Below are 23,054 nucleotides of genomic sequence, written 5' to 3'. Positions count from 1 at the left end.
GATCCACAAGGGTGACTTCATATACATTATAGCAGGGGGTCAACAGTGACACTTTACAATTGATCCTACAATTTCTAAAGATCTGCGTGACTGTAATTATTTCCACATTATTTTATGATACTCAACTGAGCCCCAAAAAAGTTTAACTGCCCACAAACTGAATATTTCAAGCTGGCTACTGGACAGAAACTTTGTCCATTCAACCACAGGCCACGGAGCACCACTATGCATTGCCTTCCTGTATGGAGGCGCTGTCCAATCAGCGGTGTGGGTTCAGGTGAAGGTTAAATATTGTATTGTTTCTGTTCATTTCTGAGTGATGTTCTATCGATTCCCTGCATCATTTCATGTTTTCATGTATCTGAGTTATTTACCTTCAAGCAGGCAGAAATATGTCCAGTATGACGAAGCACCGTGATAAAGTCTCACCACACCGGAAGTTAATGGGAATATGACTTTTAGATCACAAAAATGTTATTCATACACGTCAGATTTCAATACTGGATGATTTAACTCGGGAGGTCTTCTCTCGAATGAGCCATTGATATTCCTGCCTTGAGAAACTGGTCATTTAACGGAGGGTCTTACAGGTGTCTCCTATTTGTCTGCCTCTTTAGTCCAGGATGCATTGCGTGGTGCCTTTGCCAGATACATTATAGAAAGGAGATAGGAATCTAATTTAATGGAACAATATATAACGCCCTTCCCAGCAGACTGTCGACCAATCACCTTCAGGTTGTCATGCTGCGTCACGCGGTTGTTAAGATAATCGTCACGCAATTCCTTCTCATAGTCAGTATACTTTATGTCGAGAAATGTGCCTGTTTTCTTCGAAAGTACGTTATGCCACGATTCCAAAGCTATAAGATACTACCAATAGCAAGTTAATTACCTCACATCTCAGAAAAGACTAGATTTTAACAAGGCTAATCTGAAAACAAGACTCCCTAAAATGTATCAGCATATCGATTGCGCCACCAGGGCTGGCAAAACCTTGGATCATTGTTATTCTAACTTCCGCGATGCATATAAGGCCCTGCCCCACCCCCCTTTCGGAAAAGCTGACCACAACTCCATTTTGCTGATCCCTGCCTACAGACAGAAACTAAAACAAGAAGCTCCCACGCTGAGGTCTGTCCAACGCTGGTCCGACCAAGCTGATTCCACACTCCAAGACTGCTTCCATCACGTGGACTGGGACATGTTTCGCATTGCGTCAGACAACAACATTGACGAATACGCTGATTCGGTGTGCGAGTTCATTAGAACGTGCGTTGAAGATGTCATTCCCATAGCAATGATTAAAACATTCCCTAACCAGAAACCGTGGATTGATGGCAGCATTCGCGTGAAACTGAAAGCGCGAACCATTGCTTTTAATCAGGGCAAGGTGACTGGTAATATGACTGAATACAAACAGTGCAGCTATTCCCTCCGTAAGGCTATCAAACAAGCTAAGCGTCAGTATAGAGACAAAGGAGAATCTCAATTCAACGGCTCAGACACAAGAGGTATGTGGCAGGGTCTACAGTCAATCATGGACTATAAGAATAAATCCAGCTCAGTCACGGACCAGGATGTCTTGCGCCCAGGCAGACTAAATAACTTTTTTGCACACTTTGAGGACAATACAGTGCCACTGACATGGCCTACAATGAAAACATGCGGTCTCTCCTTCACTGCAGCCGAGGTGAGTAAAACATTTAAACGTGTTAACCCTCGCAAGGCTGCAGGCCCAGACGGCATCCCCAGCCGCGCCCTCAGAGCATGCGCAGACCAGCTGGCGGGTGTGTTTACGGACATATTCAATCAATCCCTATACCAGTCTGCTGTTCCCACATGCTTCAAGAGGGCCACCATTGTTCCTGTTCCCAAGAAAGCTAAGGTAACTGAGCTAAATGACTACCGCCTCGAAGCACTCACTTCCGTCATCATGAAGTGCTTTGAGAGACTAGTCAAGGACCATATCACCTCCACCCTACCTGACACCCTAGACCCACTCCAATTTGCTTACCGCCCAAATAGGTCCACAGACGACGCAATCTCAACCACACTGCACACTACCCTAACCCATCTGGACAAGAGGAATACCTATGTGAGAATGCTGTTCATCGACTACTGCTCGGCATTTAACACCATAGTACCCTCCAAGCTCGTCATCAAGCTCGAGACCCTGGGTCTCGACCCTGCCCTGTGCAACTGGGTACTGGACTTCCTGACAGGCTGCCCCCAGGTGGTGAGGGTAGGCAACAACTTCTCCACCCCGCTGATCCTCAAAACTGGGGCCCCACAAGGGTGCGTTCTGAGCCCTCTCCTGTACTCCCTGTTCACCCACGACTGCGCGGCCACGCACGCCTCCAACTCATTCATCAAGTTTGCGGACAACACAACAGTGGTAGGCTTGATTACCAACAACGACGAGACGGCCTACAGGGAGGAGGTGAGGGCCCTCGGAGTGTGGTGTCAGGAAAATAACCTCACACTCAACGTCAACAAAACTAAGGAGATGATTGTGGACTTCAGGAAACAGCAGAGGGAACACCCCCCTATCCACATCGATGGAACAGTAGTGGAGAGGGTAGTAAGTCTTAAGTTCCTGGGCATACACATCACAGACAAACTGAATTGGTCCACTCACACAGACAGCATCTTGAAGAAGGCACAGCAGCGCCTCTTCAACCTCAGGAGGCTGAAGAAATTCGGCTTGTCACCAAAAGCACTCACAAACTTCTACAGATGCACAATCGAGAGCATCCTGGCGGGCTGTATCACCGCCTGGTACGGCAACTGCTCTGCCCACAACCGTGAGGCTCTCCACAGGGTAGTGAGATCTGCATCACCGGGGGCAAACTACCTGCCCTCCGGGACATCTACACCACCCGATGTCACAGGAAGGCCATAAAGATCATCAAGGACAACACCGACCCGAGCCACTGCCTGTTCACCCCGCTATCATCCAGAAGGCGAGGTGCGTACAGGTGCATCAAAGCTGGGACCAAGAGACTGAAAAACAGCTTCTATCTCAAGGCCATCAGACTGTTAAACAGCAACCACTAACATTGAGTGGCTGCTGCCAACACACTGACTCAACTCCAGCCACTTTAATAATGGGAATTGATGGGAAAGGATGTAAAATATATCACTAGCCACTTTAAACAATGCTACCTAATATAATGTTTACATACCCTACATTATTCATCTCATATGTATACGTATATACTGTACTCTATCATCTACTGCATCCTTATGTAATACATGTATCACTAGCCACTTTAACTATGCCACTTTGTTTACATACTCATCTCATATGTATATACTGTACTCGATACCATCTACTGTATCTTGCCTATGCTGCTCTGCACCATCACTCATTCATATCTTTATGTACATATTCTTTATCCCCTTACACTGTGTATAAGAAATTAGTTTTGGAATTGTTAGTTAGATTACTTGTTGGTTATTACTGCATTGTCGGAACTGGAAGCACAAGCATTTCGCTACACTCGCATTAACATCTGCTAACCATGTGCATGTGACAAATAAAATTTGATTTGATTTGATGTTGTACTTCTCGTTGACTAAATTCGTGTTAATGTTGTTAGAGTTGCGTAAATTCGAATCTGGTATCAGGATAAATATAACAATGAGTCACCGATTTTATACTATGTATTTTTTATTAGCTAAGTAATAAATGGCAAATGCAACATTCGTATATACGGGCTCACTGTAATACCACGCAGGGCAGAACAGAGAACTGACAAGATGTATGTAAACGGTATTCTTTATACTGTGATAGACAGTTCCAACCCGTCTGTTGGCCTATCACAGTAGAGACTGGGCGTGGTTTAAACTTGCTCAGCCTATTGCAGGCGCGCAGGCGGGTCCCCGCCTCTTGGCACTTCTGTTGATAGATGTAACTGTTGCTGTGAAGAACATCCAGGTTCTCATACCGTTATCTCGCACCTGCCTCCTGTTATCTAACAAAAGACCGCTTGTTCTCGCAACACCCCGCTCTGAATGTGCCCCCCTCCCAACTCATTGAACAGTTCCTGTCTTCATGCTTCTCTGTATTTTTCCATCATGAGAAAGTCCCATGGCCCTGATACTTTTAACAATGTTTCAAGTCAGCTATGTTGCATAACACATACATACATCCACACAAGCCCACAGCAGATAATATTCAATCATATATATGGTAATGGCTATAATGTAAAACACAGGATCCTACAATGCTGGGTTTTTGAGCTCGCGCCCAGCAGACTCCATTCACTCCGTGAAGGAGAGCGATCCCTGTCCCAGAGTCGCCCAGAATGCACTGCGTGGGCCAATGACGTAGCATCGTCAACGTTTCCCATCTCCTCAAAAGTATATCTGCCGTTGTGATTTAAACTCCACTCTGGGAGACACATCGATCTGCAGGTTGAACATGGTGAGATTGGAGAGATTGGAGACTCCTAAATTGATAGTGCAGTTTGTTTAGGTGATTTAACAGCCAGTTAGCTACTTCACATGCTGATATTGTCTTTGGTATTATTGTGTGTAGATGCATTTAGCTAGCCAGCCAGCCAGCCCACACAGAGAGCATTGCATTGTGGATTTTGTAGTCAACTTGAGCTGCAACAGATTTCCACAACGATGTTCCATCTTGTTACATCCTTATTATTAGGGAAGCACCGATAGTAAATTGCTTCATTAGCTTCAACTGGTGGAGGGACTCTAACATCCCATTTAGCCATACCCTAGGTTTATCTGTATTTCTACACACCCCATTTAGCCATACCCTAGGTTTATCTGTATTTCTACACACCCCATTTAGCCATACCCTAGGTTTATCTGTATTTCTACACACCCCATTTAGCCATACCCTAGGTTTATCTGTATTTCTACACACCCCATTTAGCCATACCCTAGGTTTATATATTATTTCTACACACCCCATTTAGCCATACCCTAGGTTTATCTGTATTTCTACACCCCCCAAACTAGGTTTATCTGTATTTTCAACACACCTAGGTTTACTGCATCACAGCTGCATAATCTGTATTTTACACAGCATTTAGACAACTAGGTTTATCTGTATTTCAGGTACCCCTTTACCATACCCTAGGTTTATCTGTATTTCTACACCCCATTTCATACCCTATCTATGCACACCCCTTTCAACTATACTGATGCAGGTATCCTTTTACACAGCTAGACAACTATACTGACCCCATTTGCAGGTACCCCATTTCAACTTACTGATGCATTTCTAGACCCTTTCAACTATACTGTGCAGGTCCCTTTCAACTATACTGATGCAGGTACCTTTCAACTATACTGATGCAGGTACCTTTTACACAGCTAGACAACTATACTGATGCAGGTACCTTTTATACTGATGCAGGTACCTTTCAACTATCAACTATACTGATGCAGGTACCTTTACCTATACTGATGCAGGTACCTTTACCACAGCTAGACAACTATACTGATGCAGGTACCTTTTTACACAGCTAGACAACTATACTGATGCAGGTACCTTTTACTCAGCTAGACAACTATACTGATGCAGGTACCTTTTTCAACTATACTGATGCAGGTACCTTTTACACAGCTAGACAACTATACTGATGCAGGTACCTTTCAACTATACTGATGCAGGTACCTTTCAACTATACTGATGCAGGTACCTATTGATACACCTTTCAACTATACTGATGCAGGTCCCTTTCAACTATACTGATGCAGGTACACCTAGACAACTATACTGATGCAGGTCCCTTTCAACTATACTGATGCAGGTCCCTTTCAACTATACTGATGCAGGTACCTTTCAACTATACTGATGCAGGTCCCTTTCAACTATACTGATGCAGGTACCTTTTACACTGATGCAGGTCCCTTTCAACTATACTGATGCAGGTACCTGATGCAGGTTTACACAGCTAGACAACTATACTGATGCAGGTACCTTTTACACAGCTAGACAACTATACTGATGCAGGTACCTTTTACACAGCTAGACAACTATACTGATGCAGGTACCTTTTTCAACTATACTGATGCAGGTACCTTTCAACTATACTGATGCAGGTACCTTTTCAAGCTGATAGGTCCCTTTCAACTATACTGATGCAGGTCCCTTTTTACTGATGCAGGCTGATGCAGGACAACTATACTGATGCAGGCTGATGCAGGTCCCTTTTACTGATGCAGGCTAGACAACTATACTGATGCAGGTCCCTTTCAACTATACTGATGCAGGTCCCTTTCAACTATACTGATGCAGGTCCCTTTCAACTATACTGATGCAGGTCCCTTTCAACTATACTGATGCAGGTCCCTTTCAACTATACTGATGCAGGTCCCTTTCAACTATACTGATGCAGGTCCCTTTCAACTATACTGATGCAGGTCCCTTTCAACTATACTGATGCAGGTACCTTTCAAGGTCCCTTTCAACTATACTGATGCAGGTCCCTTTCAACTATACTGATGCAGGTACCTTTCAACTATACTGATGCAGGTCCCTTTCAACTATACTGATGCAGGTACCTTTCACACTAGCTAGACAACTATACTGATGCAGGTACTGACAGGTCCCTTCAACTATACTGATGCAGGTACCTTTTACACTGATGCAGGTCCCTTTCAACTATACTGATGCAGGTACCTTTTACACAGCTCAACTATACTGATGCAGGTACCTTTCAACTATACTGATGCAGGTACCTTTCAACTATACTGATGCAGGTCCCTTTCAACTATACTGATGATCCCTTTCAACTATACTGATGCAGGTACCTATTTACACAGCTAGGTCCCTTTCAACTATACTGATGCAGGTACCTTTCAACTATACTGATGCAGGTCCCTTTCAACTATACTGATGCAGGTACCTTTTTCAGCTAGACAACTATACTGATGCAGGTCCCTTTTATACAGCTACAACTATACAACTATACTGATGCAGGTACTGATGCAGGTACTATACTCAACTGCAGGTCCCTTTCAATACTGATGCAGGTCCCTTTTACTCAGCTAGACAACTATAGACAACTATACTGATGCAGGTCCTTTCAACTATACTGATGCAGGTACCTTACTTGCACACAGCTGAGGTCCCTTTCAACTATACTGATGCAGGTCCCTTTTATACAGCTGATGACAACTATACTGATGCAGGTACCTTTCAACTATACTGATGCAGGTACCTTTTACACAGGCTAGACAACTATACTGATGCAGGTACCTTTTACACAGCTAGACAACTATACTGATGCAGGTACCTTTTACTGACAGCTAGCACAACTATACTGATGCAGGTACCTTTTACACAGCTAGTCCCTTTCAACTATACTGATGCAGGTCCCTTTCAACTATACTGATGCAGGTACCTTTTACACAGCTAGACAACTATACTGATGCAGGTACCTTTTACACAGCTAGGCAACTATACTGACAAGTGTCCATGATAGTAGGATCACCAGGTCAGTTTAGTCGTGAGCTTGTGCTAAATGAAGCTAGTTAGCTAGCTAGCTAACCTTGCCAATGAGGTGTGTGTGAAAGAAATAGTCAAATAAGTTGTGCTAGTTACTACCCCTGATAACTTTCCCAAATAATAATGTTTGAAAGAGTGTGAGTGTGTATGCTAGATAAATAGTAATGGAAGGTCTGGCTTTCCAAGACATTCTGTTCATCTGCAAGCAGACCTGATGATTGTAGATGGAGGGAGAACCTGTTATTTACAATGGAAGAATATAACTTCCTGTAGCCTATATAATAAAACAATGACAATAATCCCTTCATATATACTGTAGTTGAAGTTATTTTAGTTTCATAAAAAGTGTTCATTAAAACAAATCAGGATGTTTGGTGGATGGATTCATTGTAGATGTTCTGCTGTGTATCGAGGGGTTTATATGAAAGTGGTAGATTTGTAATTCTTTACCAGAGAAAGTTCTGGATTACTTGTCTTTGGGTGACCTCAGGCTTTGACAATTCAGCTACTTTGTTCACAGTCCTACTGTAATGGTCTGGGTAGCTGGTGCAGAGGAGTCAGGACAGTAGAGATGAGTAACACATGTAACTTACTCAAATATTCCAATAACGTGTCGTAAATACAGAGCCCACAGTAACAGACCAAACATACATAAAACAATCCCGCACAAAAACCATGGGGAAAACAGAGGGTTAAATAATGAACCTGTCATTTGGAATTGGAACCAGGCGTGTAAAACAAAGACAAAAACAAATGGAAAATGAAAAGTGGATCGGCGATGGCTAGAAGGCCGATGACGTCGACCGCCGAACGCTGCCCGAACTAGGAGCGGGACTGACTTCTGTGGAAGTTGTAACAGTAACCCCCCTTGGCGCGCAGGGCGATCCGGATGGAGACGGTGGAACTCCCACAGTAACGAAGGGTCCGAAACGTCCTCCTCCGGCACCCAGCATCTCTCTTCCGGACCGTACCCACTCCACGAGGTACTGAAGGCCTTTCGCCCGATGCCTCGAGTCCATTATGGCTCAAACAGCATACGCCGGGCCCCCTCGATGTCCAGAGGGGGTGGAGGAACCACCTGCACCTCAGACTCATGGAGTGGACCAGCCACCACCGGCCTGAGGAGAGACACATGGAACGAGGGGTTAATACGGTAATCGAGGGGAAGCTGTAACCTGAAGCAAACCTCGTTCAGTCTCCTCAGGACTTTGAATGGCCCCACAAACCGCGGGCCCAGCTTCTGGCAGGGCAGGCGGAGGGGAAGGTTTCGGGTCGAGAGCCAGACCAGGGCCTCACTGCGGTGGCGGAGGTGAAAACCAGAGGTAAGGCTGACCGAGACCCCAGACGTTCCATAAACGCCCTCCAGAACCTTGACGTGAACTGGTGACCTCGATCAGACACTATAACCTCTGGCACCCCATAGTGCCGGAAGACGTGTGTAAGCAGGGCCTCCTCAGTCTGTAGGGCCGTTTGGAGACTGGGAAAAGGAAGGAGACGGCAGGACTTAGAGAACTGATCCACAACGACCAGGATCGTGAAGGAGGAAGATCCTTGAGGAAATCCACAGACAGGAGCGACCACGGACATTGTGGAATGGGTAAGGGCTGTAACGTCCCTCTGGGCAGGTGGAGGTCAGTGGGCTCTGTACGTAACGCCGCTCGATGTCCGCATCCAGCTCCCACACTACCGGTGCCACCAGGCAAGAGGCCGGAATTTCGGGAGTGTGATCTATGGACCGCTCCTCTGTGTCATACATCCGGGACAGTGCGTCTGCCTTCGCGTTCTGGGAACCTGGTCTGTAGGACAGTGTGTCTGCCTTAGCGTTCTGGGAAACTGGTCCTTAGGACAGTGCGTCTGGGAACCTCTGTAGGACCTTAGCGTTCTGGGAACCTGGTCTGTAGGACAGTGAAAACAAAACGGGTACAAAAAACATGGCCCACCTTGCCTGGCGAGGGTTCAGTCTCCACCTTGCCTGGCGAGGGTTCAGTCTCCTCGCTGCCCGGATGTACTCCAGATTGCGGTGGTCAGTCCAGATGAGAATAGGGTGTTTTTATTTTTATTTTTTTATTTTACCTTTATTTAACCAGGCAAGTCAGTTAAGAACAAATTCTTATTTTCAATGACGGCCTGGGAACAGTGGGTTAACTGCCTGTTCAGGGGCAGAACGACAGATTTGTACCTTGTCAGCTCGGGGGTTTGAACTCGCAATCTTCCGGTTACTAGTCCAACGCTCTAACCACTAGGCTACCCTGCCGCTTAGCCCCCTCAAGCCAAAGTCTCCACGCCTTCAGAGCCTTGACAACAGCCAACAGCTCCCGATCCCCCACATCATAGTTTCGCTCCGCCGGGCTGAGCTTCTTCGAAAAGAAAGCAAAGGGGCGGAGCTTTAGTGGCGTACCCGAGCGCTGAGAGAGCACGGCTCCTATCCCAGATCCGGATGAGCCAGCACGGGAGCCGAGGTAAACAGAGCCCTCAGGTGACCAAAAGCCCTGTCCGCCTCAGCCGTCCACTGGTCCCCCCTTCAGCAGTGAGGTATTGGGAGTCGCTACCTGACCAAAGCCCTGGATAAACCTCCGGTAGTAGTTGGCTACCTGACCAAAGCCCTGGATAAACCTCCGGTAGTAGTTGGCTTCCTGACCAAAGCCCTGCACCTCCTTTACTCGGTGGTGCAGGAAGGAAATGCAGTCACTCTCCATCTCCACCCCTGAAGCCAACTCTCCATCTCCACCCCTGAATGAAATCCGGTCACTCTTGGCATCTCCACCCCTGAAGCTGAAATGCAGTCACTCTCCATCTCCACTGTGCAGTGGAAATGCAGTCACTCTCCATCTCCACCCCTGAAGCTGGAAATGCAGTCACTCTCCATCTCCACCACTGAAGTGGAAATGCAGTCACTCTCCATCTCCACCCCTGAAGCTGAAATGCAGTCACTCTCCATCTCCACCCCTGAAGTGGAAATGCAGTCACTCTCCATCTCCACCCCTGAAGCTGAAATGCAGTCACTCTCCATCTCCACCACTGAAGTGGAAATGCAGTCACTCTCCATCTCCACCACTGAAGCTGAAAGGCAGTCACTCTCCATCTCCACCCCTGAAGCTGAAATGCGGTCACTCTCCATCTCCACCCCTGAAGCTGAAATGCAGTCACTCTCCATCTCCACCCCTGAAGCTGAAATGCGGTACCCTAGGAAGGAGACAGACTGTTGGAAGAACAGACATTTCTCAGCCTTGACGTACAGGTCAGGCTCCAACAGTCGACCAAGTACCTTGAGCATCAGGGACACACACTTGGCGCGTGTAGCGGAGTATATCAGAATGTGGTCGATATATACACTACTACACCCTGCCCCTGCAGGTCCCGGAAAATCTTGTCTACAAAGGTCTGGAAGACATCAACCCGTACGGCATGACAAGGTACTCATAGTGCCCTGAGGTGGTACTAAATGACGTCTTCCACTCGTCCCCCTCCCGGATACGCACCAGGTTGTAAGCGCTCCTGAGATCCAATTTTGTGAAGAAGCCCTGTGCATTGACTCTATCGCACTGGATATGAGAGGCAGCAGGTAGCTGTACCTCACAGTGACTTGGTTGATACCTCGATAGTCAATGCACGGGCGCAGACCGCCATCCTTCTTCACCGCCAGAACAAGGACAGGGACCGACTTCAGTGGAAGTCATGACACCTACAACTGTCACCTTATGTAACAGCTGATTTACTTACCTAAAGGCACATCTCAATATGTGGTCCAGGTGTCTTAGTGTTCCTATAGAAAACTGTGTCCAAACACAGCATTAAATAGCATCTAATCAGAATAGTGTACAGAGCTAAGTTATTACAACTATTAAAATGTAATGTGTTTTTTAGTGTTTATTCTGTGTCATTAATAAAATCACTGTTGCCTATTAGATCAATATTAGTGTGAACACATCTGATTGGACTCGATCCATGTTGAGGTGAGACACGTCTGTTTGGACTAGATCCATGTTGAGGTGAGACACGTCTGATTGGACTAGATCCATTGTGAGGTGAGACACGTCTAATTGGACTAGATCCAAGTTGAGGTGAGACATCTGATTGGACTAGATCCATGTTGAGGTGAGACACGTCTAATTGGACTAGATCCATGGTGAGGTGAGACACGTCTAATTGGACGAGATCCATGTTGAGGTGAGACACGTCTGATTGGACTAGATCCATGTTGAGGTGAGACACGTCTAATTGGACTAGATCCATGTTGAGGTGAGACACGTCTAATTGGACTAGATCCATGTTGAGGTGAGACACGTCTAATTGGACTAGATCCATGTTGAGGTGAGACACGTCTTATTGGACTAGATCCATGTTGAGGTGAGACACGTCTAATTGGACTAGATCCATGTTGAGGTGAGACACGTCTGATTGGACTAGATCCATGTTGAGGTGAGACACATCTGATTGGACTAGATCCATGTTGAGGTGAGACACGTCTGATTGGATTAGATCCATGTTGAGGTGAGACCATTCCATGTCTTTATTGGTTTGTGTGAGAAGGCAGTTTGGGAGAAGGTGGTGGACCGTTTGAGGATTCTACAGTTCCCCTGGTGGAGGTTCTTGGAACACTGATATTTAAGTCTGAGGTTGATGAAAACAAATTTGGTGCTGCAATGTTGTGTGTTATCTTGAATACCAGGCAGATGTTGGAGTACAGAATGAAATGGAGAGGAGAAGGAGAGGAGAGGAGAACAGGGCTCCGGGCAGCCGAGCGGAAATGGAGGAAAACTCGCCTCCCTGCGGACCTGGCATCCTTTCACTCCCTCCTCTCTACATTTTCCTCCTCTGTCTCTGCTGCTAAAGCCACTTTCTACCACTCTAAATTCCAAGCATCTGCCTCTAACCCTAGGAAGCTCTTTGCCACCTTCTCCTCCCTCCTGAATCCTCCCCCCCCCTCCCTCTCTGCAGATGACTTCGTCAACCATTTTGAAAAGAAGGTCGACGACATCCGATCCTCGTTTGCTAAGTCAAACGACACCGCTGGTTCTGCTCACACTGCCCTACCCTGTGCTCTGACCTCTTTCTCCCCTCTCTCTCCAGATGAAATCTCGCTTCTTGTGACGGCCGGCCGCCCAACAACCTGCCCGCTTGACCCTATCCCCTCCTCTCTTCTCCAGACCATTTCCGGAGACCTTCTCCCTTACCTCACCTCGCTCATCAACTCATCCCTGACCGCTGGCTACGTCCCTTCCGTCTTCAAGAGAGCGAGAGTTGCACCCCTTCTGAAAAAACCTACACTTGATCCCTCCGATGTCAACAACTACAGACCAGTATCCCTTCTTTCTTTTCTCTCCAAAACTCTTGAACGTGCCGTCCTTGGCCAGCTCTCCCGCTATCTCTCTCAGAATAACCTTCTTGATCCAAATCAGTCAGGTTTCAAGACTAGTCATTCAACTGAGACTGCTCTTCTCTGTATCACGGAGGCGCTCCGCACTGCTAAAGCTAACTCTCTCTCCTCTGCTCTCATCCTTCTAGACCTATCGGCTGCCTTCGATACTGGGAACCATCAGATCCTCCTCTCCACCCTCTCCGAGTTGGGCATCTCCGGCGCGGCCCACGCTTGGATTGCGTCCTACCTGACAGGTCGCTCCTACCAGGTGGCGTGGCGAGAATCTGTCTCCTCGCCACGCGCTCTCACCACTGGTGTCCCCCAGGGCTCTGTTCTAGGCCCTCTCCTATTCTCGCTATACACCAAGTCACTTGGCTCTGTCATAACCTCACATGGTCTCTCCTATCATTGCTATGCAGACGACACACAATTAATCTTCTCCTTTCCCCCTTCTGATGACCAGGTGGCGAATCGCATCTCTGCATGTCTGGCAGACATATCAGTGTGGATGACGGATCACCACCTCAAGCTGAACCTCGGCAAGACGGAGCTGCTCTTCCTCCCGGGGAAGGACTGCCCGTTCCATGATCTCGCCATCACGGTTGACAACTCCATTGTGTCCTCCTCCCAGAGCGCTAAGAACCTTGGCGTGATCCTGGACAACACCCTGTCGTTCTCAACTAACATCAAGGCGGTGGCCCGTTCCTGTAGGTTCATGCTCTACAACATCCGCAGAGTACGACCCTGCCTCACACAGGAAGCGGCGCAGGTCCTAATCCAGGCACTTGTCATCTCCCGTCTGGATTACTGCAACTCGATGTTGGCTGGGCTCCCTGCCTGTGCCATTAAACCCCTACAACTCATCCAGAACTTCGCAGCCCGTCTGGTGTTCAACCTTCCCAAGTTCTCTCACGTCACCCCGCTCCTCCGCTCTCTCCACTGGCTTCCAGTTGAAGCTCGCATCCGCTACAAGACCATGGTGCTTGCCTACGGAGCTGTGAGGGGAACGGCACCGCAGTACCTCCAGGCTCTTATCAGGCCCTTCACCCAAACAAGGGCACTGCGTTCATCCACCTCTGGCCTGCTCGCCTCCCTAACACTGAGGAAGTACAGTTCCCGCTCAGCCCAGTCAAAACTGTTCGCTGCTCTGGCCCCCAATGGTGGAACAAACTCCCTCACGACGCCAGGACAGCGGAGTCAATCACCACCTTCCGGAGACACTGAAACCCCACCTCTTTAAGGAATACCTAGGATAGGATAAAGTAATCCTTCTCACCCCCCCCTTAAATGATTTAGATGCACTATTGTAAAGTGGCTGTTCCACTGGATGTCATAAGGTGAATTCACCAATTTGTAAGTCGCTCTGGATAAGAGCGTCTGCCAAATGACTTAAATGTAAATGTTAAATGAGAAGTGGGGGGGGGGAAGAGGAGAAGAGAGAGAGAGGGAGGAAGCGAGGGGGAGTAGAGGAGAAGGAGGAGAGGGGAGGAGAGGAGAAGAGAGGGGGAGAAGAGGAGAGAGGAGAGGAGAGAGAGAGGAGAGAAGACAAAAGAAGGAGAGGGGGAGGAGAAGGAAAAGAGAGAGGGGAGGGAGGAGGAGAGGAGGAAGGGGGAGAAGGAGAGAGAGGAGAGGGGAGAGGGGAGAGAGAGGGGGAGACAAAGAGGAGAAGAGGGGGAGAGAGGAGAAGAGAGGAGAGGGGGAGAGAGGAGAAGAGAGAGGGGGAGAGAGGGAGAGAGGAGAGGGGGAGAGGAGAGAGAGGAGAGAGGACAGGGGGAGAAGAGAAGAGAGGAGGGGGAGAAGAGGAAAGAGGGGGAGAGGAGAGGGGAGGAGAGGGGGAGGAGGAAGAGAGAGGAGGGAGGGGGAAAGAGGGGAGAGGGGAGGAGGAGAGAGGGGGAGAGGAGGAGGGGAAAGAGGAGAGAGGAGAGGGGGAGATGATGAGAGTAGAGGGGGAGGGGGAGAAGGAGAGAGAGGGGAGGGGGGGAGAAAGCCAGAGGGGGATAAGAGGGGGAGAAGGAGGAGAGGGGGAGATGATGAAGTGAGGGGAGGGGGAGAGAAGGAGAGGGGAGAAGAGGAGAGGGGAGAAGAGAGAGGAGAGGGGGAAAGGCAGAGGGGGATAAGAATAGGAGAAGGGGAGGGAGAAGAGAGGGGGGGAGAGGAGAGGGAGATGAGGGGGGGGAAGATATGAGGAGAGAGGAGATAGGAGAGTGGGAGAGGAAGGGAGAAGAGTAGACTAGGGGAGAAGAGGAGAGGAGGAGGAAGAAGAGGAGGAAGGGGAGAAAAGGAGAGGGAGAGAAGGGGGAAGAGGAGAGAGGAGAGGAGAGGGGGAGGAGAGAGAGGGGGAAGATAAGGGGAGTGGAGAGGAGGAGAAGGAGGAGAGGAGGGGGGAGAAAGAGGAGGGAGGGAGGGGAGAGGGAGAGAAGAGGGGAGAAGAGGAGGGGAGAGGCTGGAGAGAGGGGAGAGAGAGGAGGGGGAGAAGGAGGAGGGAGAGGGGGGGAGAGGAGGAGAGGAGAGAGGGGAGAGGGATGAGAGAGAGGGGGGAGAGGGGAGAGAGGGGGAGAAGAGAGTGGAGAGGAGGGAGAGAGAGGGGGGAGAAGAGAGAGAGGGGAGAGGGAGGAGAGGGAGAGGGAGAAGAGAGGGGGGAGGAGGGGGAGAGGGAGAGGGGGAGAGAGGGGAGAAGAGGAGAGAGAGGGAGGGGAAGAGAGGAGAGGGGGGGGGGGAGAGGAAGGAGGGGAGAAAGAGAGGGGGAGAAGAGGAGAAGAGAGGGGGAGAGAGAGGGGAGAGGAGAGGGGAGAAGAGGGAGAAGAAGAGAGGGGAGGGGAAGAGGAGAAGAGAGGGGGAGAAGAGGAGAGGGGAGGGGAGAGGGGGAGAGAGAGAGGAGGGGAGAGGGGGGAGAGAGGGGGAGAGAGAGGGAGAAGAGGAGGGAGAGAGACTGGGAGAAAGAGGCGGAGAGGAGGGAGAGAGGAGAGGGGGAGAAGAGAGGGGGAGAGAGGGGGAGGGGAGGGGGAGGGGGAGAGAGGCAGAGAGGAGGAGAAGAGGAGAGGGGGAGAAGAGGAGGGGAGAGGCGGAGAGGAGGAGAGAGTAAATGAGTAGAGGAGAATAGAGGGTCAGAGGGAGGAGAGGGGAGAAGGGGAGGAGAGGAGAGAGAGGGAGAAGAGAGAGGGGGGGAGAGAAAAGGGAGGGGGTGAAGAGGAGAATAGAGACTGGGAGACGAAGAGAGGAGGAGAAGGAAAGGGGGGAGGGGAGGGGAGGAGGAGGGGGAGGGGGAGAGGGGGGAGAAGGGAGAGGAGAGGGGGAGAGAGGAGAGGAGGGGGAGAGGGGGGAAGAGGAGAGAGGAGAAGAGAGGAGGGAGGAGGGGGAGGAGGGAGGAGGGGGAGAGAGAGGAGAGGAGGGGAGAAGAGGAGAGGGGAGAGGGAGAGGAGGAGAGAGAGGGGGAGAAGAGGAGAGGGGGGAGGGGGAGAGGAGAGGGGAGAAAGAGAGAGAAGGGGGAGAGGGGGAGAAGAGAGGGGGAGAGGAGGAGAGAGGAGAGAGAGGAGAGGGGAGAGAGAGAGGGGAGAGGAGGAGATGAGAGGGGAGGGAGAGGGGGGGAGGAGAGGTGGAGAGAGAGGGGGAGAAGAGAAGAAGAGAGGGGGAGAGGAGAGAGGAGGAGGAGGGGAGAGAGGGGAGAGGGAGGAGAGAGAGAGGGGGAGAGGAGAGGGAAGAGGAGAAGAGGGGGAGAAGAGGAGGAGAGGTGGAGAAGAGAGGGGGAGAGAAGAGGGGGGAGAGGGGAGGGGAGAGAGAGGGGGAGAGAGAGAGGGGGAGGGAGAGAGAGAGGTGGAGAAGAGAAGAGGGGGGAGAGGGGGGAGAAGAGGAGAAGAGAGGGGGAGAGAGGGGGAGGAGGAGGAGAGGGGGGAGAGAGAGGGGGAGAGAGGGGGAGAAGGGAGAGAAGAGGGGAGAGGGGAGAGAGGAGGGAGAGGGGAGAGAGAGAGGGGAGGGAGAAGAGGGGGGAGAGGAGAGAGGAGGAGGGGGAGAGAGGGGGGGAGAGAGGAGGGGGAGGGAGAGGGGAGGAGGAGAAGAGAGGGGGAGAAGAGGAGTGGGGAGAGAAGAGGAGAGGAGGGAGAGGAGGAGGGAGAGGGGAGAAGAAGAGAGGGGAGAAGAGGAGATGAGAGAGACTGGGAGAAAAGGAGAGGAGAGGGGGAGAATAGGGGAGGGGTAGGAGAAGAGAGACTGGTAAATGAGTAGAGGAGAATAGAGGGTCAGAAGAGGAGAGGGGGAGAGGGGGAGAAGAGGTAAGGGAGAGAAGAGGGCAGGGGAAGAAGAAGAGAGGGGGAGGAGAGGAGAGGGGGAGAAGAGGAGAGGGGGAGAAAAGGGAGGTGAAGAGGAGAATAGAGAGGGGGGGAGAGGAGAAGAGAGGAGAAGAGGAAAGGGGAGGGGAGGAGGAGAGAGAGGGGAGAAGGGGAGGGGGGGAGAAGAGGAGAGGGAGAGGAGAAAGAGAGAGAGGGAGGAGGAGAAGAGGGGAGGGGGAGGAGAGGAGGGGAGAAGAGAGGGGGAAGAGGAGAGGGGGGAGGGAGGGAAGAGGAGGAGAGAAGGGGGGGGAGAAGAGGGGAGGGGGAGGGGGAGGGGAGGAGAGGGGGAGAAGAGGAGGGGGGGAGAAGAGGGGAGGGGAGGGAGAGGGGGGGGAGGGGAGGGGGGAGGGGAGAGAAGGAAGAGGAGGGGGGGAGAAGAGAGGAGAGGGGAGAAGGGGGAGAGAGAGGGGGAGAAGAGGAGAGGAGAGAGGGGAGAGAGGGAGGAGAGGGAGAGGAGGGGGAGAGAGAGAGGGGAGAGGAGAGAGAGGAGAGGAGAGAGGGGGAGAGGGGTTCTGGGGAGAGAGAGAGAGGGGGAGAAAAGTAGAGGTGGGAGGGGGAGGGGAAGAGAGTGGAGAAGGGAGGGAGGAGAAGAAAGAGGGGGGGAGTAGGGAGGAGAAAGGAGAGGGGGAAGAGCAGAGGGGTGAGATGATGAGAGGGAGGGGTACTAATTGGGAAGAAGAGTAGAAGAGAGGGGGAGAAGAATAGATGGGGAGAAGATGAAGAGAGAGGGGGAGAAGGGGGAGAGGAGGGAGAGGGGGAGAAGAGGATAGGGGGGAGAAGGGAGGAGCAGAGGAGAGAGAGGATAAGAGGGAGAGGGAGAGGGGAGAAGGGGGGGAGAAGAGGAGAGGGGGGAGAAGATGGGGAGGGAGAGGGGAAGTGAACCCCAATAGAGGAGAGGAGGGGGAGACTGGGAGAAGAGGAGAGGAGAGGGGAGAGGAGAAGAGGGGGGGGGATAAGGAGAGTGGGGATGAAAGAGGAGAGAGGAGAAGAGGGGGAGGAGAGAGTAGAAGATGGGAAGTGGGAGAAGCGGAGAGGGGTGAGAAAGGAGAAGAGAGGGGAGGTGGGAGGAGAAGTGAGTGGGACTTCCTGTTCTGGGAGGGAAGTGAAGGGAGGGGGGAGGAGATGTTAAGGGGGGAGAAAAGCAGAGGTGGGAAGGGAGGCGATGGAAGAAGAGGAGAAGTGAGGGGGAGGAGAAGAGAGGGGGAGAAGAGGAGAAGAGGAGAAGAGAGTTGGAGCAAGGAGGAGAAATGAGGGGGGGAAGAGGAGAGGGGTGAGACGAGGAGAGGGGAGTAGAGTAGAGGTGGGAGGAGAAGGGAGGAGGAGGGGGAGAAGAAGAGAAGAGAGTGGAAAGAGTAGAGGTGGGAGGTGTGGGAGGAGAGGAGAAGAGAGTGGGGAGATGAGTAGAGGTGGGAGGAGGTGGGAGGAGAGGGGAGGAGGAGGAGGAGGAAGGGGGAGAAGAGGAGAAGAGAGGGGGTGAAGAGGAGAGGGGGTGAAGAAGAGAGTGTAGAAGAGTAGAGGTGGGAGGAGAGGGGCGAGGAGAGGGTAGGAGAGGAGGAGAGGAGGAGAGGAGAAGAGAAAGAGAGGGGAGTTCATTAACTCAATTCTACTGACAATGTTTGTCTATGGAGATTGCATGGCTGAGTGCTTGATTTTATACATCTGTCAGGAAGGGGTGTGGCTGAAATAGAATCCACTAATTTGAAGGGGTGTCCACATACTTTTGTATATATGGTGTATGTACACATGGGTGTTGTTGCACCATACCAACGATAAGCTTGTCTTCCCCATCACATCATGAAAGGTCATGTTGATGTTCATTTAACCTCTGTCTCTCTCTTCCTCTGACTCCTCCCTTTCTCCTCTCTCTCTCTCTTTCTCCTCTGTCTCTCTCTTTCTCCTCAGATCTCCAGGCTCAAAGCGTCAGTCCACCAGGTAGGTAGAGTATAAATCTACAGTGATTATAGCAGTTCAATATTAGTCAACTTTATTACCCACAAGGAGAAATTCATGTGTCCATACAAACCATTCTAAACCCCAATAACAAGTAGGGTTTTATGGAACTACTAATACTTGTCAACCACAAAGCATCACTGCTGTTAGAATAACAGAATCACTGTCATCATCTGTCCTCACCACTGTGTTTTCCTCTCTGCTGTTTACAGCTGAACAATCAGTCAGACTGGTGAATGGGACCACTTCCTGTTCTGGGACAGTGGAAGTCTTCTACAGAGGAGAGTGGTTCGGTCTATGTCCTAGTTGGTGGAGCATGATGAGAGAGACTAAGATTATGTGTAGACAGCTGGACTGTGGGAATCCTGTATCTGAATCTAGAAGACCTCTGATTGAATATAGAAGAGGAGGAGTCAGACTATATAGTAGTTGCTATGGAGATGAGTCTTCAATTAGACAGTGTGTCATCATAGGAGGACCTGGTGTCTGTGATGGTGGATATTATCATCATGTGAACTGTTCAGGTAAGAGACTGGTCATATTGAGAGATTTATTTATACATTATACAATATTACCATGTATCATGTTTTATGTGTTTTTATTTCATTTAAATAGAGGGAGAGATGTCAGATGTATTTAAACATTATATTTGTGTTTGTCATATTGGTTTATGGGAGATGTTCATGGGCAGATCATTGTAGTTCAGATGGTACTGAAGTGAAGCTGCCTGATGGATGTCCAGCTGTTTATTTTCTATAAAGTGAAGTGAACTTATTCCTGTCTCCTGCCTGCATTATTCCCAACCCGATCCTGAGTGACTAAGAACCCATTTCTACCTCTTACAGTATCAAACATAGCAAACTACAATCTTTTATCCAACATATTTGTGTTTAGTCCTTGACAGTGTCATCAACAAAACTGATTGAATGTTCAACCAACTCTTTTTCTCCAGACTCTGTGCGGCTTGTGGATGGAGCTGGTCTCTGCTCTGGGAGAGTGGAGGTGAAGTCCAATCAGTCCTGGGCCTCAGTGTGTGAAGCTGACTTTGACCAGCAGGATGCAGAGGTAGTCTGTGGGGAGCTTGGCTGTGGGGCTCCTGCAGCTCTACAGGGGGGGCTCTATGGAGAAGGTGAGGGTCAGACCTGGGATAAAGAGTTCCAGTGTAAAGGCAAAGAGTCCCTTCTCCTGGACTGTGACACCTCAGACAGAGAGAACAACACCTGCCTACCTGGTAATGCTGTTGGACTCACCTGCTCAGGTAAGAAACAGTTTGTCACTCAGTCAACATTGTTTCTCATCTGGAGTGAAGAAAATGAGAGACAATATAGGTGTGTTTTAGTGAGAAAATAGTACGATTACTGTCTCTCTCTTTTCTTTTCTCAGAGCCTGATGATGTGAGGCTGGTGGGAGGAGGCAGTCGCTGTGCTGGTGGAGTGGAGTGGTACGACCAGGGAGAGTGGAGGACTGTGGGTTCAGTCTTGGACGTGAAGGCTGCAGCTGCAGTAGTGTGTAGACAGCTGGGTTGTGGCTCCACTGTTTCAGTACTACCTGAAAACACCACTAGAGGGTTTGGAGTTTCCTGTTCTGGGTCTGAGTCTTCACTGAGGGAATGTTGGAGAACTTATGATCTCCGTCCTGGACTCACAGTGATCTGCTCAGGTAATAACAAGATACACTATATGGCCAAAAGTAGGTGGACATTAGGTGGCACGTCTAGGAGCAACAACGGCTCAGCTGCGAAGTGGTAGACCACAAAAACTCACAGAATGAACCTTAGAAGCGCATAAAGCATAAAAATATATGATTGAAAAACTCACTGCTGAGTTCCACATACTTTAGTCCATGTATTATATCTCCTTCCTGGACTCACAGTGACCTGCTCAGGAAATAACACATATTATAATTATATTCAACTGATTTCCTTCATTCATACAACTTCCTCTGCACCTCTCATGATGACTGTTTAACTTGTCAGTCTGCTTTACTAAATAGATCACTCAGTCAAGTAGGAATCAAATACAACTTTAATATCCCAGAATGCTTTTGTATGTGAGTGTTATCTCAGTGAACGTCTCTACTCACTACCACTGTCACATGTCATGTTATTGTCACATCTAAATGAGGAAAGTAGTTGAGGAGCTACATTTTCTTTTTCTCTCCTCTTGTTCCAGATGTCCTGCTTCAGCCTGATATCAACATATGTTGTCTCAGTGACTGTAGGCCCACTACTCATGTTGCCCTGTGAGGGAGGGTGGCTGGCACTGTTACATACTGATGTTATTGTCATATTTATAGGAAACTAGTTAAAGAGGTTTTTCTTGTTCTCTTTTATTGTTACAGATCTCCTGGTCCAGCCTGATATCTTCCTGACTGACCCAATGGGAGGGGTCTCCAGGGGCCACCAGGGGCCCGAGATGTTCAGGGGCTACAACTTCACCATCACCTGCTCCACTCAGCCACAGTACCCAGGAGGCTCCTTCCTCCTCACGTTCACCGGCTCCAACAGAACCCAGACCCAGCCAGCTGTCAATCACTCTGCTGCCTTCCTCTTCCCTGCTGCAGATGACTCCCACCAAGGGAACTACAGATGTGTTTATGACAATTATGTTTTCTCTCATAACTTCTCCTCTGAGAGTGAGCTCCTCTCCCTCACCATCACAGGTAACTGAACATGAACCAGACTTATAACTTTGTCATTGACAGATTTCCCACAGATCTATGTGATGATGATCAGTCCCCTCATCAAAGGTCTTTCTGTTTGCAGCCTCTCCTCTGCCAGCCTTCATCATCAGACACGTTGTAGTGCTGCTGATCCTACTGACAACAATCACCACCTCCTACCTGTACTACAAGGTAAAGACATTTACTCAGACGTTACAAGTCATTTAAACTAGAGGGAGAGGGTGAGGGGGAGAGAGAATGGAGATACGAGAGAGTAAATGTCTGACTGTTGGTGCTGTGTCTCCCTAGCCCACCAGGAGGCAGAAGAGAGTGAACAGGGTGAGCAGCATGGATCTTTATGTCAATGCCATGGAGATGGTCTCTCTGAGCTCCAGAGCTGAAGCTGGACCGGGAGAGGAGAGAGCAGCCCAGGGGACGGAGTAGGAGTAGAATGAAGCTGACCCTACATGCTGATCTTAGGTCAGTTTTGTGTTTTAAATCGATGTTCAGCAGTGGACTGGTGTTTAAAATGTGGTGACAAACCTTAAGTATTTCTAATTTTAATAACAATTTGAGAATTAGTTTATTTTTCTAGAACCTTGTAAGAAATCTAAAAGGAGTGACTGCAACCACCATTATTCATTTAGTTTGTTTTTACCACCAGAGAAACATGGGGTTCTGGTAACATGGGATTTGGGTAACATGGGGTTTTGGGTAACATGGGGTTTTGGGTAACGTGGGTTTCGGTAACATGGGGTTCTGGGTAACATGGGGTTTTGGGTAATATGGGGTTTGGGTAACATGGGGTTTGGATAACATGGTGGTTTGGGTAACATGGGGTTTGGGTAACATGGGTTTTGGATAACATGGTGTTTTGGGTAACATGTGGTTTTGAGGTAACATGGGTTTTGGGGTAACATGGGTTTTCAGTAACATGGTGTTTTGGTAACATTGGGGTAACATGGGGTGTGGGTAACATGGGGTTAACATGGGGTTGGGTAACATGATGTTTTGGTAACATGGGGGTAACATGGGGTTTTGGTAACATGGGGTTTTGGTAACATGGGGTTTTGGTAACATGTTTTTTTTTAGTAACATGGTGTTTTGGTAACATGGGGTTTGGGTAACATGGGGTTTTGGGTAACATGGGGTTTGGGGTAACATGGGGTTTGGGGTAACATGGGATTTTGGTAACAATCGGTTTTTCATTATTTTGGGTAACATTATGTCTGTTTTTCATGTTCCAAATGTATTGGTCTTGGGGTAACATGTCTCTTAT

At 49.4% G+C, this 23,054-nt stretch overlaps 1 protein-coding gene across 1 annotated transcript; it reads left to right on the top strand.

The window, feature by feature from the left end:
• Positions 1–1,077: 1,077 nt before the first annotated feature.
• Positions 1,078–21,783, top strand: LOC135538952 (CD5 antigen-like). Its single transcript, XM_064964826.1, has 6 exons — positions 1,078–1,690; positions 19,067–19,096; positions 19,327–19,638; positions 20,067–20,372; positions 20,498–20,773; positions 21,455–21,783. The coding sequence occupies exons 1-6, from the start codon at positions 1,645–1,647 to the stop codon at positions 21,781–21,783; spliced, it is 1,299 nt and encodes a 432-aa protein (XP_064820898.1). The 5' UTR covers positions 1,078–1,644.
• The last annotated feature ends 1,271 nt before the right edge of the window (positions 21,784–23,054 follow it).

This window comes from Oncorhynchus masou, unplaced genomic scaffold, assembly GCF_036934945.1.
Source record: "Oncorhynchus masou masou isolate Uvic2021 unplaced genomic scaffold, UVic_Omas_1.1 unplaced_scaffold_855, whole genome shotgun sequence".
In the NCBI taxonomy this organism is placed as follows: domain Eukaryota; kingdom Metazoa; phylum Chordata; class Actinopteri; order Salmoniformes; family Salmonidae; genus Oncorhynchus; species Oncorhynchus masou.
The sequence above is the reverse complement of the archived record's forward strand: the minus strand, read 5'-3'. Positions and strand labels throughout refer to the sequence as shown.

Bases quoted from the DNA above. Each gene is read 5' to 3' on its own strand.
- LOC135538952 (XM_064964826.1), top strand. From the start codon at position 1,645: ATGGCCTACAATGAAAACATGCGGTCTCTCCTTCACTGCAGCCGAG. The intron at 19,097-19,326 runs GTAGGTAGAGTA...TGCTGTTTACAG, and splicing joins TCAAAGCGTCAGTCCACCAG to CTGAACAATCAGTCAGACTG. The intron at 19,639-20,066 runs GTAAGAGACTGG...CTTTTTCTCCAG, and splicing joins TCATCATGTGAACTGTTCAG to ACTCTGTGCGGCTTGTGGAT.